General features: G+C 48.2%; 1 protein-coding gene across 1 annotated transcript; it reads right to left on the reverse strand.

Moving 5' to 3' along the window:
• Positions 1-392: 392 nt before the first annotated feature.
• On the reverse strand, positions 393-15,176 carry LOC119887346 (piezo-type mechanosensitive ion channel component 2-like). The gene is made up of 8 exons (XM_038698163.1): positions 14,810-15,176; positions 14,455-14,497; positions 9,760-9,880; positions 8,936-9,152; positions 6,173-6,386; positions 4,600-4,747; positions 928-1,101; positions 393-836 (listed from the first exon to the last, which is right to left on the reverse strand). The coding sequence occupies exons 1-8, from the start codon at positions 14,895-14,897 to the stop codon at positions 600-602; spliced, it is 1,242 nt and encodes a 413-aa protein (XP_038554091.1). The 5' UTR covers positions 14,898-15,176; the 3' UTR covers positions 393-599.
• Positions 15,177-15,717: the final 541 nt, after the last annotated feature.

A 15,717-nucleotide genomic window follows, 5' to 3' on the forward strand; every position in this document is an offset into this window, starting at 1 on the left:
GGCATCATCATCAACACACCTGTACCTGACTGTGGCATCATCATCAACACACCTGTACCTGACTGTGGCATCATCATCAACACACCTGTACCTGACTGTGACATCATCATCAACACACACTGTACCTGACTGTGACATCATCATCAACACCCTGTACCTGACTGTGGCATCATCATCAACACACCTGTACCTGACTGTGGCATCATCAACACACCTGTACCTGACTGTGACATCATCATCAACACACCTGTACCTGACTGTGACATCATCATCAACACACCTGTACCTGACTGTGACATCATCATCAACACACCTGTACCTGACTGTGACATCATCATCAACACACCTGTACCTGACTGTGACATCATCATCAACACACCTGTACCTGACTGTGACATCATCATCAACACACCTGTACCTGACTGTGACATCATCATCAACACACCTGTACCTGACTGACCTGTGACATTATCAGCCATTAAAACCGTGGTTCAGCAGAAAACTGAGTTGCAGTCGGTGAACAGGTTTCCTGGGGCCGGTCTTCTTCCTGCACTGCTGGATGAGGAGGTCCTCGTGGACGGTGTCGTGCTGAGCAGTTTCTACCTAACCCCTAACCCAGGTCTCTGCTGGTGTGAAATGAACGCTGGGATACTAAAGTATCCTGATAAACCAGGAGGAGCGTCGCCTCGTTGGGTCATTCTGACTGAAACCACAGACTCACCTGACTGGCTGAGAGGATAGTGAAGCGCGGAGGAAACATCCAATCCCAGGGCTGTACTCTGGGTGGGTGGAGCAAAAGAGTCAGAGGGACTGTCATTGGCTAATGACTCCTGCGCCTGACAGACAGAGACAGACAGGTTTACTGACCACAGCACAGCCTCAGAGTCCTTCACTGAAACACGAGCCAAGTGAAATATGTTTCCCTACCTCTCTGCCCTCGAGCCCATCATGAGCTCTCCTCCATAGCTCTCTCCGCCTCTCCGCTGTGATGTCACTGCTGACCTCATCACTCAGGTTGCTGGTGGCAGTGATGATGTCACAGCTCCTTCTGACCTCTGACTCTGGAGTCTCTGCACCCCGCCCCCCGTCACCGTCTATCAGCTGAAGAAACATGTTAAACTCGTCAGTCAATAGGAACTGAGGAACTCTCCTCATCTGGAAAACATCATTGCAAACACAATATAATAGGTCTGTGTCCTTCTAGCCCTCCTGGTGTCCATCTAACCCTCCTGGTGTCCTTCCAACCCTTCTTGTGTCCTTCTAACCCTCCTTGCATCCTTCTAGCCCTCCTGGTGTCCCTCCAACCCTCCTGGTGTCCTTCTAACCATCCTTGCGTCCTTCTAACCCTCTTTGTGTCCCTCTTACCCTCCTGGTGTCCTTCTAACCCTCCTTGCGTCCTTCTAACCCTCTTTGTGTCCCTCTAACCCTCCTTGCGTCCTTCTAACTCTCCTTGCGTCCTTCTAGCCCTCCTTGTGTCCCTCCAACCCTCCTGGTGTCCTTCTAACCATCCTTGCGTCCTTCTAACTCTTTTTGTGTCCCTCTAACCCTCCTTGCGTCCTTCTAACCCTCCTGATGTCCTTCTAACCCTCCTTGCGTCCTTCTAACCCTCTTTGCGTCCCTCTAACCCTCCTTGCGTCCTTCTAACCCTCCTTGCGTCCTTCTAACCCTCCTTGCGTCCTTCTAACCCTCTTTGCGTCCCTCTAACCCTCCTTGCGTCTTTCTAACCCTCTTTGTGTCCCTCTAACCCTCCTTGCGTCCCTCTAACCCTCCTTGCGTCCTTCTAACCCTCTTTGTGTCCCTCTAACCCTCCTTGCGTCCTTCTAACTCTCCTTGCATCCTTCTAGCCCTCCTTGTGTCCCTCCAACCCTCCTGGTGTCCTTCTAACCATCCTTGCGTCCTTCTAACCCTCTTTGTGTCCCTCTAACCCTCCTTGCGTCCTTCTAACCCTCCCGATGTCCTTCTAAACCCTCCGGTGTCCTTCTAAACCCTCCGGTGTCCTTCTTTTCTGTTCATGACATCATGCAGTGTCATCAGCAAGTAACGCTGTGACATCATCACCAGATGACATCATGTGTCTCAATGACATGATGTCTCAATTGGAGACGCCAGAAAATGTCTTCTCCTAACCTACCGAAGTCCTGAGATTCAGCTCCACGAACAGGTAACGATACAAATGTCTACAAACCGAGGAGCCTTAAGAGCAAACACTTCCGTTACAAGAACGGATTCGATTATGTTAGTGATGCTAACTGAGGCTAGCTGCTAGCTCAGCTGCCGCACTCAACGATGGCGCAGATCCATGTTGTACTTAACAGAGAACACGTATACATGTAGTCCTCTGAGCGGCCCGGACCAGAACTACAGGAATACAGGACCAGAACTACATGACCAGAACTACAGGAATACAGGACCAAAACTTCAGGAATACAGGACCAGAATTACAGGACCAAAACTACAGAACTAGAGGGCCATAAGTACAGGAACAGAACTATAGGAGCAAAACTACAGAACTAGAGGGCCATAAGTACAGGAACAGAACTATAGGAGCAAAACTACAGAACTAGAGGGCCATAAGTGCAGGAACAGAACTATAGGAGCAAAACTACAAAACTAGAGGGCCATAAGTACAGGAACAGAACTATAGGAGCAAAACTACAGAACTAGAGGGCCATAAGTACAGGAACAGAACTATAGGACCAAAACTACAGAACTAGAGGGCCATAAGTACAGGAACAGAACTATAGGACCAAAACTACAGAACTAGAGGGCCATAAGTACAGGAACAGAACTATAGGACCATAACTACAGGACTCGAGGGCCATAAGTACAGGAACAGAACTATAGGACCAAAACTACAGAACTAAAGTGCCAGAACTACAGAACCAGAACTACATGACCAGAACTACAGGAATAAAGGACCAGAACTACAGAACCAGAACTACAGGAATACAGGACCACAACTACAGGAATACAGGACCACAACTACGGGACCAAAACTACAGGGCCAGAACTACATGACCAGAACTACAGAACTGCAGGGCCATAAGTATAGGAACAGAACTATAGGACCAAAACTACAGAACTAAAGTGCCAGAACTACAGAACCAGAACTACAGGAATACAGGACCACAACAACAGGAATACAGGACCACAACTACAGGACCAAAACTACAGGGCCAGAACTACATGACCAGAACTACAGAACTACAGGGCCATATGTATAGGAACAGAACTATAGGACCAAAACTACAGAACTAAAGTGCCAGAACTACAGAACCAGAACTACAGGAATAAAGGACTAGAACTACAGGACTAAAACTACAGGAATACAGGACCTGAACTACATGACCAGAACTAAAGGAATGAAGGACCAGAAATACAGGACCAGAAGTACAGGAATACAGGACCAGAAGTACAGGAATACAGGACCTGAACTACAGGAATACAGGACTAGAACTACAGGACTAAAACTACAGGAATACAGGACCTGAACTACATGACCAGAACTAAAGGAATGAAGGACCAGAACTACATGACCAGAAGTACAGGAATACAGGACCAGAACTACAGGAATACAGGACCAGAACTACAGGACCAAAACAACAATAATACAGGACCAGAATTACAGGACCAAAACTACAGGGCCAGAAGTAGAGGACCAGAACAGGAACACAATGTTCCACAACATCATCAGTGAGCCTCTCTGTACCTGATGAAGCCGTCGTCCCTTTCAGCATAAGCTCAGATTGTGTAAATACACATCCATACTTCCACATGTGTGTTTGAGTTTTACTGAAATCCATGAAAAAACCTCATTGCACTGCTCTGGCCTACACAGGGTTTTATTCAGAGATGTTTGTGTGAACTTTATTCTTGGAAAAAACAAGTTTTAGAACAGTTTTGCTGGAGATGGGTGATGTTTTCTTTTGTGGTGTAAGGTTTTGTGGTTAGTGTGTAGACTTTTGCAAAAGTAGCCCATAGTTTCGCCCCCTGACTTGGGCCAGAGCAGACTCTCTTTGAGGAAGCTCAGGTCCTTTAATGTATGCAGCAGGATGTTGTATATGTCTCAGTATCAGTCGGTTGTCGAAAGCGCAGTTTTCTTTGCAGCCACCTGCTGGGGTAGCAGCATCGGAGCCAGTGACAAGCAAGAGACTGAACAAGCTAATAAGGCGGCTGGTTCTCTGCTGGGCTCTGCTCCGGGGCCCCTGGACTTGGTTGTGGAGAGAAGAATCTTCCACAACACTTCACACCCGCTGCACAACCTGCCGGTCGGGCAGCAGAGCGCATTCAGCTGGAGACTCCTACAAGCACCGTTACAGGAAGTCCTTCCTACCCACTACCATCACAACAACTCCCCTCTGGGCCCGGAGACGAGACTGAAGGACCCGTGAAAATAAAGGACAGCCGCACTGTTGTAAACACATTTTGAAAAGGAAACTTTGTACATTATACAATAGTTTGTGTAAATATGTCTGGTCTGTCAATTTTGCTGCCGCAACATCGCAATTTCCCATCGGGGATCAATGAAGTTCTATCCATCTATCTTGAGACACAGCCGCGGTATGATGTCATTGTGTGATGTCATCATGATGTCGTCACCTGGTTCCTCCACAGACTGGCCACCGTGTTGTAGAGCAGCAGCAGCATCAGAGGACTGCTGAAGTGAAACCAGCTGAGCTCAGAGTTCACCTGCAGCCTCCAGGGGGCGCCACAGTCCACAGACCCCACCGAGACCAGGCCGAACACGCTGCAGGATCAAGGACATCAATCAATAAGTCAACCAGGAACCATGAAATCTTCTCCCCGCCTCCTTTCCTTCGCTCCCTCCTCCTTTCCTTCTCTCCTGCCTCCTTTCCTTCGCTCCCTCCTCCTTTCCTTCGCTCCTGCCTCCTTTCCTTCTCTCTCTCCTCCTTTCCTTCTCTCCTGCCTCCTTTCCTTCTCTCTCTCCTCCTTTCCTTCTCTCTCTCCTCCTTTCCTTCTCTCCTGCCTCCTTTCCTTCTCTCTCTTCTCCTTTCCTTCGCTCCTGCCTCCTTTCCTTCTCTCCTGCCTCCTTTCCTTCTCTCTCTCCTCCTTTCCTTCTCTCCTGCCTCCTTTCCTTCTCTCTCTCCTCCTTTCCTTCTCTACTGCCTCCCTTCCTTCTCTCCTGCCTCCTTTCCTTCTCTCTCTCCTCCTTTCCTTCTCTCCTGCCTCCTTTCCTTCGCTCCTGCCTCCTTTCCTTCTCTCTCTTCTCTTTCCTTCTCTCCTGCCTCCTTTCCTTCTCTCTCTCCTCCTTTCCTTCTCTCCTGCCTCCTTTCCTTCTCTCTCTCCTCCTTTCCTTCTCTACTGCCTCCCTTCCTTCTCTCCTGCCTCCTTTCCTTCTCTCTCTCCTCCTTTCCTTCTCTCCTGCCTCCTTTCCTTCGCTCCTGCCTCCTTTCCTTCTCTCTCTTCTCCTTTCCTTCGCTCCTGCCTCCTTTCCTTCTCTCCTGCCTCCTTTCCTTCTCTCTCTCCTCCTTTCCTCCTCCCTCACCTCCTTTCCTTCTCTCCTGCCTCCTTTCCTTCTCTCTCTTCTCCTTTCCTTCTCTCCTGCCTCCTTTCCTTCTCTCTCTCTCCTCCTTTCCTCCTCCTGCCTCCTTTCCTTCTCTCTCTCCTCCTTTCCTTCTCTACTGCCTCCTTCCTTCTCTCCTGCCTCCCTTCCTTCTCTCTGCCTCCTTCCTTCTCTCTCTCCTCTTCCTTCTCTCCTGCCTCCTTTCCTTCTCTCCTGCCTCCTTTCCTTCGCTCCTGCCTCCTTCCTTCTCTCTCTTCTCCTTTCCTTCTCTCCTGCCTCCTTTCCTTCTCTCTCTCCTCCTTTCCTTCTCTCTCCTCCTTTCCTTCTCTCCTGCCTCCTTTCCTTCTCTACTGCCTCCCTTCCTTCTCTCCTGCCTCCTTTCCTTCTCTCTCTCCTCCTTTCCTTCTCTCCTGCCTCCTTTCCTTCGCTCCTGCCTCCTTTCCTTCTCTCTCTTCTCCTTTCCTTCGCTCCTGCCTCCTTTCCTTCTCTCCTGCCTCCTTTCCTTCTCTCTCTCCTCCTTTCCTCCTCCCTCACCTCCTTTCCTTCACTCTCTCCTCCTTTCCTTCTCCCCTTCCTTCTTTCCTTTCCTCCTCTCCCCCCTTTCCTGTCCCTGTGGTGTTACCTGTATGGAGGGTAAATGTGTGTTACCTGGCGGAGGTGCGGTTGGGAGGCCACGCCTCCTGCATTGAGGGAAGCTGGTAGCAGTAGAGGAGCAAGAAGTGGGAGGAGGAGTAGAGGAGTGACATCACACACACCCCCCTGAAGAGGAGAGGTGGGACCTGGCCTGACCACGCCCACCAGGTACACAACACCTGGAAACAGAGGAGGTAGGGCAGGGAGGAGAGAGAGGGGAAGATGATACCTGGAGGAGCAGAGACAGAGAAGTTAGCTTTAGAATAACGTTCAGCTCATGTAATGTTCTGACACAAAAACAAAGGGACAACCTCTCCAACCTCTCCAACCTCTCCACCCGAACCACCCGGGGTCTCATTTCTAAACTGTGCGTTCGTACAGAACAGGGCTGGAAACGTGCGGACGCCACTTCCCGAGCGAAGGCTGTGATCTCTAACAAACAGAGCTGACAGTCAGTAAACTCTGAACCACGCGGACGCACAGAAAGAGGAGAGAAACGGCGCCTCACACGGCAGAAGGAGGAAACTGTTGGAAATGATGGTGGAACATAAATCCAGATCTGCCCTCTGAGTATTCCAGGCTTAAAGCCTTTCTGAAGAAACAAAGTGGCAAAAAAACATTGCAGCCACAAAAAGATCCAGATTCAGGATCATAAACACAAACGGAGATTCTGTTTCTGCAAAAGAGTCAGATTCATTAATACTCGCATGCAGCAGTTTATTCATAAATCAGGTGAACAGGAGACAAATTATATTTAAATCGATTTTTCAGTGCGTCAGTCGAGCAGATAGAGAGTTTCACGTGTTGTTATCACGTTTGTTGCCTGATCGAGTGCCAGCGTGTGGGTGAGACGCGCTGCCTGGAAATAAAACTATTTTATTGTCTTTTCCAACAAGTCATATTTCTTTAACTCGTCAGCAGCTTCGTTAAGCGAGTGGAGTGTTTGTGGAAGTCTCTTTTCAAACGGGGCGACGTCACTACTCAGAGGGAGGCCCCTTCCTGCAGATCGGTTATAAAGGGGCGGAGCTCCGGGGCCCCTTCACCAAAAGTAACGTCAGCGTCCCTGAGTTAGACTCAGAGTCTGCCTCCTTTTCTTCCTGCAGTCAGGACGCGTTAATATTAACCAGCTTCACTCAGCGTCTACATGGGGCTCCCTCACAGGGGCCACATTTCAAGTTGATTGGGATTTATAAGGGGAACATTGCTTAGAAATGTGCGTACGAATGGTTTTATAAGTCTGAATATTTGTTGTCTTTTGGGCACACGTACACTTTTACTGAGGTTTCTACGCACAGTTTTATAAATGAGAGCCCAGGTGTTTCAGCTGTTCCTGTACCTGTCACATTAGAAAGGGTTTAACAGAAATAATATGAAGAGTACAAAGCCCACAGTTCAGCCACCAATGATGAGTCCTGATCTCAGTTCAGATTCCCACAAGAGTCCAGATCTCAAAAAAACCTCCTCTTCTGGATCCAAGTGAGCAACAGAAAATCTCCCTCTTCATCAGACAAAAGTTAGCCAACGAAAATAAAACCAGAAGTGTTGATGTGTTCTCCTAACTGCTCTCCTGCGCAGTGATTGTGAGGAACCAGAACCTGTGAGCGGCAGACCTGGTGGTGGTTCATGGGGGACTGAAGGGTGAGCGGTACTGATTCCACCGACCGATGCCCAGTTCCCAACCACATAGTAAATGAAAACAAGTATCTTAACGTATATTTGTTTAAACACCAGGGCCGCTTTAGGAGCTACAGCTCTATGTCAACCAAAGTGTTCAGAGGACTCTGTTACTCGCAGACCAAAGAGACAGCAAAAGGGGTCTCAACAGGTCCCAAAGGACAGAGCTTCAGGCAGACAGTGTCTATGGGTGAGTTCTGCACACAGTTAGGGTTCAGAAAGCTTCACAGAGAGCCCGGTGTGCAGGTAGATCCTTCCAGGATGGGCATCACCACATCCTGACCGGCCCAGAGGGAATCACCCAGCTGCACTTAGTCCCTGGTGCAACAGGAGCTCTGAACGATCCTCTAATCAAAGACCAGAACACCTTGGGGATTGGCCAAACCAATTAAAATATATGAAAATGGCAGCAAACACATACGTCTGTTTGTGCTTCAGCGCTGCTCAGTCTCCTGAGAGGCTGCTGAAAGGAGACTCTGAACCTCTTCAGGGTTGTTCCTGTCACAGGTCCAGTTTGGGGTTTCTGAATCTGCAGTGTGCAGAGTGTCGGCATGGTGACTTCAGGATAATGGCTCTGTGGTTCTGTTGTTTCATCAGACTGTGACCAGTCCCAGTGAGCTCTGGGACGTTTGCAATTAGTTTAGGGAGTGGGTCTGGAGTCAGAGGACTTTCAGATAGACCTGGCGGAGGTTCATCAGAGGGCAAAGTGCAGCTGGCGTCCCACTGCGCGACCAGTTCAGCCGGGCGAGCCTGTGTTATGTAGCTAAAACCTTCTGTGCTGGGACGTCCGGCGTCTCCCCAGACTGGACTCAGTGAAATGACCGAGCTGAAGTCCGTCTGAACACGAGAGACCTCAGAGGAGAACCACTGTCCATCACGTGGAAAGAAGTCAGCTGAGGGAGTTCAGCATCTGATCCGGACACCTGCCAGACTCCTCCCTGCGGAGGAGACATGTCTAACTTGGAGGAGACCTCAGGGTCAGACCAGAACAAGCTGGGGGGTTATATATCGGATCTGGTCTGGGAACATGTAGCCTGCTGCCACAGTGTCCCAGAGCCAGTAAAGCAGTGCAGAATATATACCGGTACCTGTCCACTTGTTTACCTGTGAGTCCCAGTAGAGCCGTCAGCAGGACTTTCCCTCCAGCGGTCGTCATGTTTCCTACAATCTGTCTGGTTTTACAAACCAGTGACTCCAGTTCAACCAGAAGCCTCTTTCTGCCTCCTTCCTCCTCCTCTTCCTCCTCTCCAAGCACAGAGTCCTCCTCAAACATCAGGTCCTCCTGCAGCTGCCCCTCCTCCTCCTGTCCCTCCTCCTGAGGCTGAAAACAACAAGGGTTCATTACTCCGTCACACCTGCAGCTGGTTTGACAGTAATCCAACATGTCGGCCTCGAGTCTGAATAAGACTTTCCTGATTCAACGCGACAATGAACGATATGCGGAGAGAAATGTGAGCCTGCCGCTTTCAGGTCACAGTGAACCATGTTTAACTCACCACTGTGCACTTTCTGTAAATGTTCTGTGGAGTCTGACTGAAGCTGTGAGTACTTTAATGTGACGACAGCAAGCTCCACTTTCACAGAGATGAAGACAGAGGCAGAGTTTCTCTTTGTCCTCCTGGAGTGACCTGGAGGACCGGTGTGCCGTCAGTCTGTCAGTGCTGCTGTCTGCTGGTCTGGTTTCGCCTTAACAGACTCTGACAGGGCTACTAATATGCTGATTGAAACGAAACCTGATCATTATACCCCGTGTGTGTGTGTGTGTGTGTGTGTGTGTGTCCTGATGCAATCACTTAACGAGGTTACAGTTAATAAATAGCTTACTGAGTTACACACTAATAGACAGGAAACCTTGTTAAGAAACGAGAGGAGACGACATAACGAGGTTAAACCTGCTTCATTAGCGTGCGTTTGTGCGTGTGTGCTACCTGCGTGTGTGTGTCGGCGTTCAGTCTTACGATCAGCCTCCAGGTCAGCAGACCAACGACCAGCACGCCAACATCTGGAAACACCTGTCTCACGGCTGAGCCAGCATCACTTCCTGTCAGACTGACGCAGACGCATTTTATTAGGAAACGTTTCTTCTCGGCAGCAGACACATTTAATATTCAAAATATAGAAACAATGCCAAAAATGACAGAATAAATATGAAATAATTAGAATAAAACAAGAAGTAAATAAGTCAAATAACAGATATAAAGGGATTCAGTGTCACATCATAAAAGCTGAAGCTAGAAGCTCTTTCTCTGACAACTTCTCTGTAAAGTCACATTTTCTTTGATTTCTGATGTTCTGAACAAAGAAACAAAACTCTGTCCTTGCTCACACACAGCTTCACGTTCAAAGTGAACCATTTCTGTTCGTACAGATTCAGGACGAGTCCTGCAGAGTGTGTTTCTGAGTGTTTACTGCTGCGTGCAGAGCCGTGTAGTCCAGACAGAGAGACTACTGTCTGAGCTCCTGCTGCACACGCACACAGATACACACTGTAACACACACGCACACACGCACACAGATACACACTGTAACACACACGCACACACGCACACAGATACACACTGTAACACACACGCACACAGATACACACTGTAACACACGCACACAGATACACACTGTAACACACGCACACAGATACACACTGTAACACACACGCACACACGCACACAGATACACACTGTAACACACACGCACACACGCACACAGATACACACTGTAACACACACGCACACAGATACACACTGTAACACACACGCACACACGCACACAGATACACACTGTAACACACGCACACAGATACACACTGTAACACACACGCACACACGCACACAGATACACACTGTAACACACACGCACACACGCACACAGATACACACTGTAACACACACGCACACAGATACACACTGTAACACACACGCACACAGATACACACTGTAACACACGCACACAGATACACACTGTAACACACACGCACACAGATACACACTGTAACACACGCACACAGATACACACTGTAACACACACGCACACAGATACACACTGTAACGCACACGCACACAGATACACAGATACACACTGTAACACACACGCACACAGATACACACTGTAACGCACACGCACACAGATACACAGATACACACTGTAACACACACGCACACACGCACACAGATACACACTGTAACACACACGCACACAGATACACACTGTAACACACGCACACAAATACACACTGTAACGCACACGCACACAGATACACACTGTAACACACACGCACACAGATACACACTGTAACGCACACGCACACAGATACACAGATACACACTGTAACACACACGCACACACGCACACAGATACACACTGTAACACACACGCACACAGATACACACTGTAACACACGCACACAGATACACACTGTAACACACACGCACACAGATACACACTGTAACGCACACGCACACAGATACACAGATACACACTGTAACACACACGCACACACGCACACAGATACACACTGTAACACACGCACACAGATACACAAACACACACACTGTAACACGCACACAGATACACGCTGTAACACACACGCACACAGATACACACTGTAACACACACGCACACACGCACACAGATACACAGATACACACTGTAACACACACGCACACACGCACACAGATACACAGATACACACTGTAACACACACGCACACACGCACACAGATACACACTGTAACGCACACGCACACAGATACGCACTGTAACACACGCACACAGATACACAAACACACACACTGTAACACGCACACAGATATACGCTGTAACACACACGCACACAGATACACGCTGTAACACACACGCACACAGATACACGCTGTAACACACGCACACAGATACACACTGTAACACACACGCACACAGATACACAAACACACACACTGTAACACGCACACAGATACGCACTGTAACACACACGCACACAGATACGCACTGTAACACACACGCACACAGATACGCACTGTAACACACACGCACACAGATACACACTGTAACACACGCACACAGATACGCACTGTAACACACACGCACATAGATACACACTGTAACACACGCACACAGATACGCACTGTAACACACACGCACACAGATACGCACTGTAACACACACGCACATAGATACATAAACACACACAGTGTAACACGCACACAGACACACTGTAACACACACGCACACAGATACGCACTGTAACACACACGCACACAGATACGCACTGTAACACACACGCACACAGATACACAAACACACACACTGTAACACGCACACAGATACGCACTGTAACACACACGCACACAGATACACACTGTAACACACACGCACACAGATACGCACTGTAACACACACGCACACATATACGCACTGTAACACACACACTGTAACGCACACACAGATACACACTGTAACACACACGCACACAGATACGCACTGTAACACACACGCACACATATACGCACTGTAACATACACGCACACATATACGCACTGTAACACACACACTGTAACACGCACACAGATACGCACTGTAACACACACGCACACAGATACGCACTGTAACACACACGCACACAGATACGCACTGTAACACACACGCACACAGATACACAAACACACACACTGTAACACGCACACAGATACGCACTGTAACACACACGCACACAGATACACACTGTAACACACACGCACACAGATACGCACTGTAACACACACACACACAGATACGCACTGTAACACACACGCACACAGATACACACTGTTAGACACACGCACACAGATACACACTGTAACACACACACACAGATACGCACTGTAACACACACGCACACAGATACGCACTGTAACACACACACTGTAACACGCACACAGATACACAAACACACACACTGTAACACACACACAGATACACAAACACACACACTGTAACACACACGCACACAGATACGCACTGTAACACACACACTGTAACACACACGCACACAGATACGCACTGTAACACACACACTGTAACACACACGCACACAGATACGCACTGTAACACACACACTGTAACACGCACACAGATACGCACTGTAACACACACACTGTAACACGCACGCACACAGATACGCGCTGTAACACACACGCACACAGATACACGCTGTAACACACACGCACACAGATACACGCTGTAACACACACACTGTAACACGCACACAGATACACAAACACACACACTGTAACACGCACACAGATACACAAACACACACTGTAACACACACACAGATACACACTGTAACACACACACGCACACAGATACACAAACACACACACACACACACTGTAACACACACACAGATACACACTGTAACACACACACGCACACAGATACACAAACACACACACACACACTGTAACACACACACAGATACACACTGTAACACACACACGCACACAGATACACAAACACACACACACACACACACAAACACACACAGATACACACTGTAACACACACACGCACACAGATACACAAACACACACACTGTAACACACACACGCACACAGATACACAAACACACACACACACATACTGTAACACACACAGATACACACTGTAACACACACACGCACACAGATACACAAACACACACACACACACACACACACTGTAACACACACAGATACACACTGTAACACACACACGCACACAGATACACAAACACACACACACACTGTAACACACACACAGATACACACTGTAACACACACACGCACACAGATACACACACACACACACACACACTGTAACACACACACAGATACACACTGTAACACACACACGCACACAGATACACAAACACACACACACACACACTGTAACACACACACTGTAACACACACAGACTCTGTTGGAGGATCAGCTGCGTCATCGTCCTCTGAAGGACAGACTGCTACAGAAACATGGCTCTTATTTTCGTAGTTTTGTCTGACTGGTTTCCACAAGTAAACAACTGTGTGCGTGTGTGTATCTGTGTGTGTGTATATATACACACACACAGATACACACACCACCACTGTTTGTGTTTTAAATCTGTCTGAGTTGAGACTCTGGATCCAAACAACTCCATAAAAACAAAATCTGATGATCACAAACGATGGAGCCACGTTACAGAGAGTAAGAACGCTGCCTCAAGCGACGTCACTGCGAGTCATCAGCAGACGCTGCCTCAAGCGACGTCACTGCGAGTCATCAGCAGACACGTGCTTCATTTAAACTGATGTTTGACTTTTAACAGGAGCTGAGTCGGCAACATCCACAGTCAGTAAAGCACACAACTGTCTCTGATGTGAGTCAGTAAAGTTTTTACGGGAACAGAAACAGCTGTCTGTGTGTGTGTGTGTGTGTGTGTGTGTTGAGGAGGAAACCAGATCTTGACACTGTAATCTACTGATCAGAAAAAAAGCACACTTGTTCGGTGTGTCATCGCTTTGACATTAGTGAGATCAGTTACTGATTTAGTAACTATTGTTACTATTGCAGCTGTGACGTCATATGAGCCTGTTCACCCTCATACCCGTCTGACAGGAAGCAGGTTCTTACCTCACCAGGCCGAGCTGACCCAGAGCTTTCTGCCACGACGTACCTGCAGACAGAGAGAGACAAGCAGGTAATACATCAGTGGAGACAGACAGGTGAGCAGACAGACAGGTAGAGAGACAGGTAGAAAGACAGGTAAACCGACAGGTGAGCAGACAGAAAGGTAGAAAGACAGGTAAACCGACAGGTGAGCAGACAGACAGGTAGAGAGACAGGTAGAAAGACAGGTAAACCGACAGGTGAGCAGACAGAAAGGTAGAAAGACAGGTAAACCGACAGGTGAGCAGACAGACAGGTAGAGAGACAGGTAGAAAGACAGGTAAACCGACAGGTGAGCAGACAGACGGTTGTGTCTTACAGTTGTACTCTGGTTGCAGTGTTGCAGTAGTCAGCTGGTAGAAGGACTGCAATAACAGGAAGAGGAAACTGGAGACACAGACCACCATCACACAGCGACACGTATTACCTGGGAAATCAAAGGTTAATGAGAAATTGGCAGTACTTTGCAGCACTTTGATGTACCTCGCTGCACTTTGATGTACCTCGCTGCACTTTGATGTACCTCGCTGCACTTTGATGTACCTCGCTGCACTTTGATGTACCTCGCTGCACTTTGATGTACCTCGCTGCACTTTGATGTACCTCGCTGCACTTTACAGTACCTCACTGCACTTTGATGTACCTCGCTGCACTTTACAGTACCTCGCTGCACTTTACAGTACCTCGCTGCACTTTGATGTACCTCGCTGCACTTTACAGTACCTCGCTGCACTTTACAGTACCTCGCTGCACTTTGATGTACCTCGCTGCACTTTACAGTACCTCGCTGCACTTTGATGTACCTCGCTGCACTTTGATGTACCTCGCTGCACTTTGATGTACCTCGCTGCACTTTGATGTACCTCGCTGCACTTTGATGTACCTCGCTGCACTTTGATGTACCTCGCTGCACTTTACAGTACCTCACTGCACTTTGATGTACCTCGCTGCACTTTACAGTACCTCGCTGCACTTTACAGTACCTCGCTGCACTTTGATGTACCTCGCTGCACTTTACAGTACCTCGCTGCACTTTACAGTACCTCGCTGCACTTTGATGTACCTCGCTGCACTTTACAGTACCTCGCTGCACTTTACAGTACCTCGCTGCACTTTACAGTACCTCGCCTTTACTTCATTTAAACTCATGTCAACATGTACTTGTACTCATGTAAAGATAATAATATTTATTCATAGAGCACTTTTTAAGGAATTAAAACAGAGAAA

The sequence above is a fragment of the Micropterus salmoides genome, unplaced genomic scaffold, assembly GCF_014851395.1.
Source record: "Micropterus salmoides isolate LMB-PRFRI ecotype aquatic unplaced genomic scaffold, ASM1485139v1 Ms_hic_scaffold_4127, whole genome shotgun sequence".
In the NCBI taxonomy this organism is placed as follows: Eukaryota; Metazoa; Chordata; class Actinopteri; order Centrarchiformes; family Centrarchidae; genus Micropterus; species Micropterus salmoides.

Excerpts from the sequence above, each read along its gene's own strand:
- LOC119887346 (XM_038698163.1), bottom strand. The coding sequence starts at position 14,897 with ATGGTGGTCTGTGTCTCCAGTTTCCTCTTCCTGTTATTGCAGTCCTTC. Across the intron at positions 9,153-9,759 it reads ACGCCGACACACACACGCAG|CCTCAGGAGGAGGGACAGGA; the intron begins GTAGCACACACG and ends TGTTGTTTTCAG. Across the intron at positions 6,387-8,935 it reads GGCTCTACTGGGACTCACAG|GTATCATCTTCCCCTCTCTC; the intron begins GTAAACAAGTGG and ends CTGCTCCTCCAG.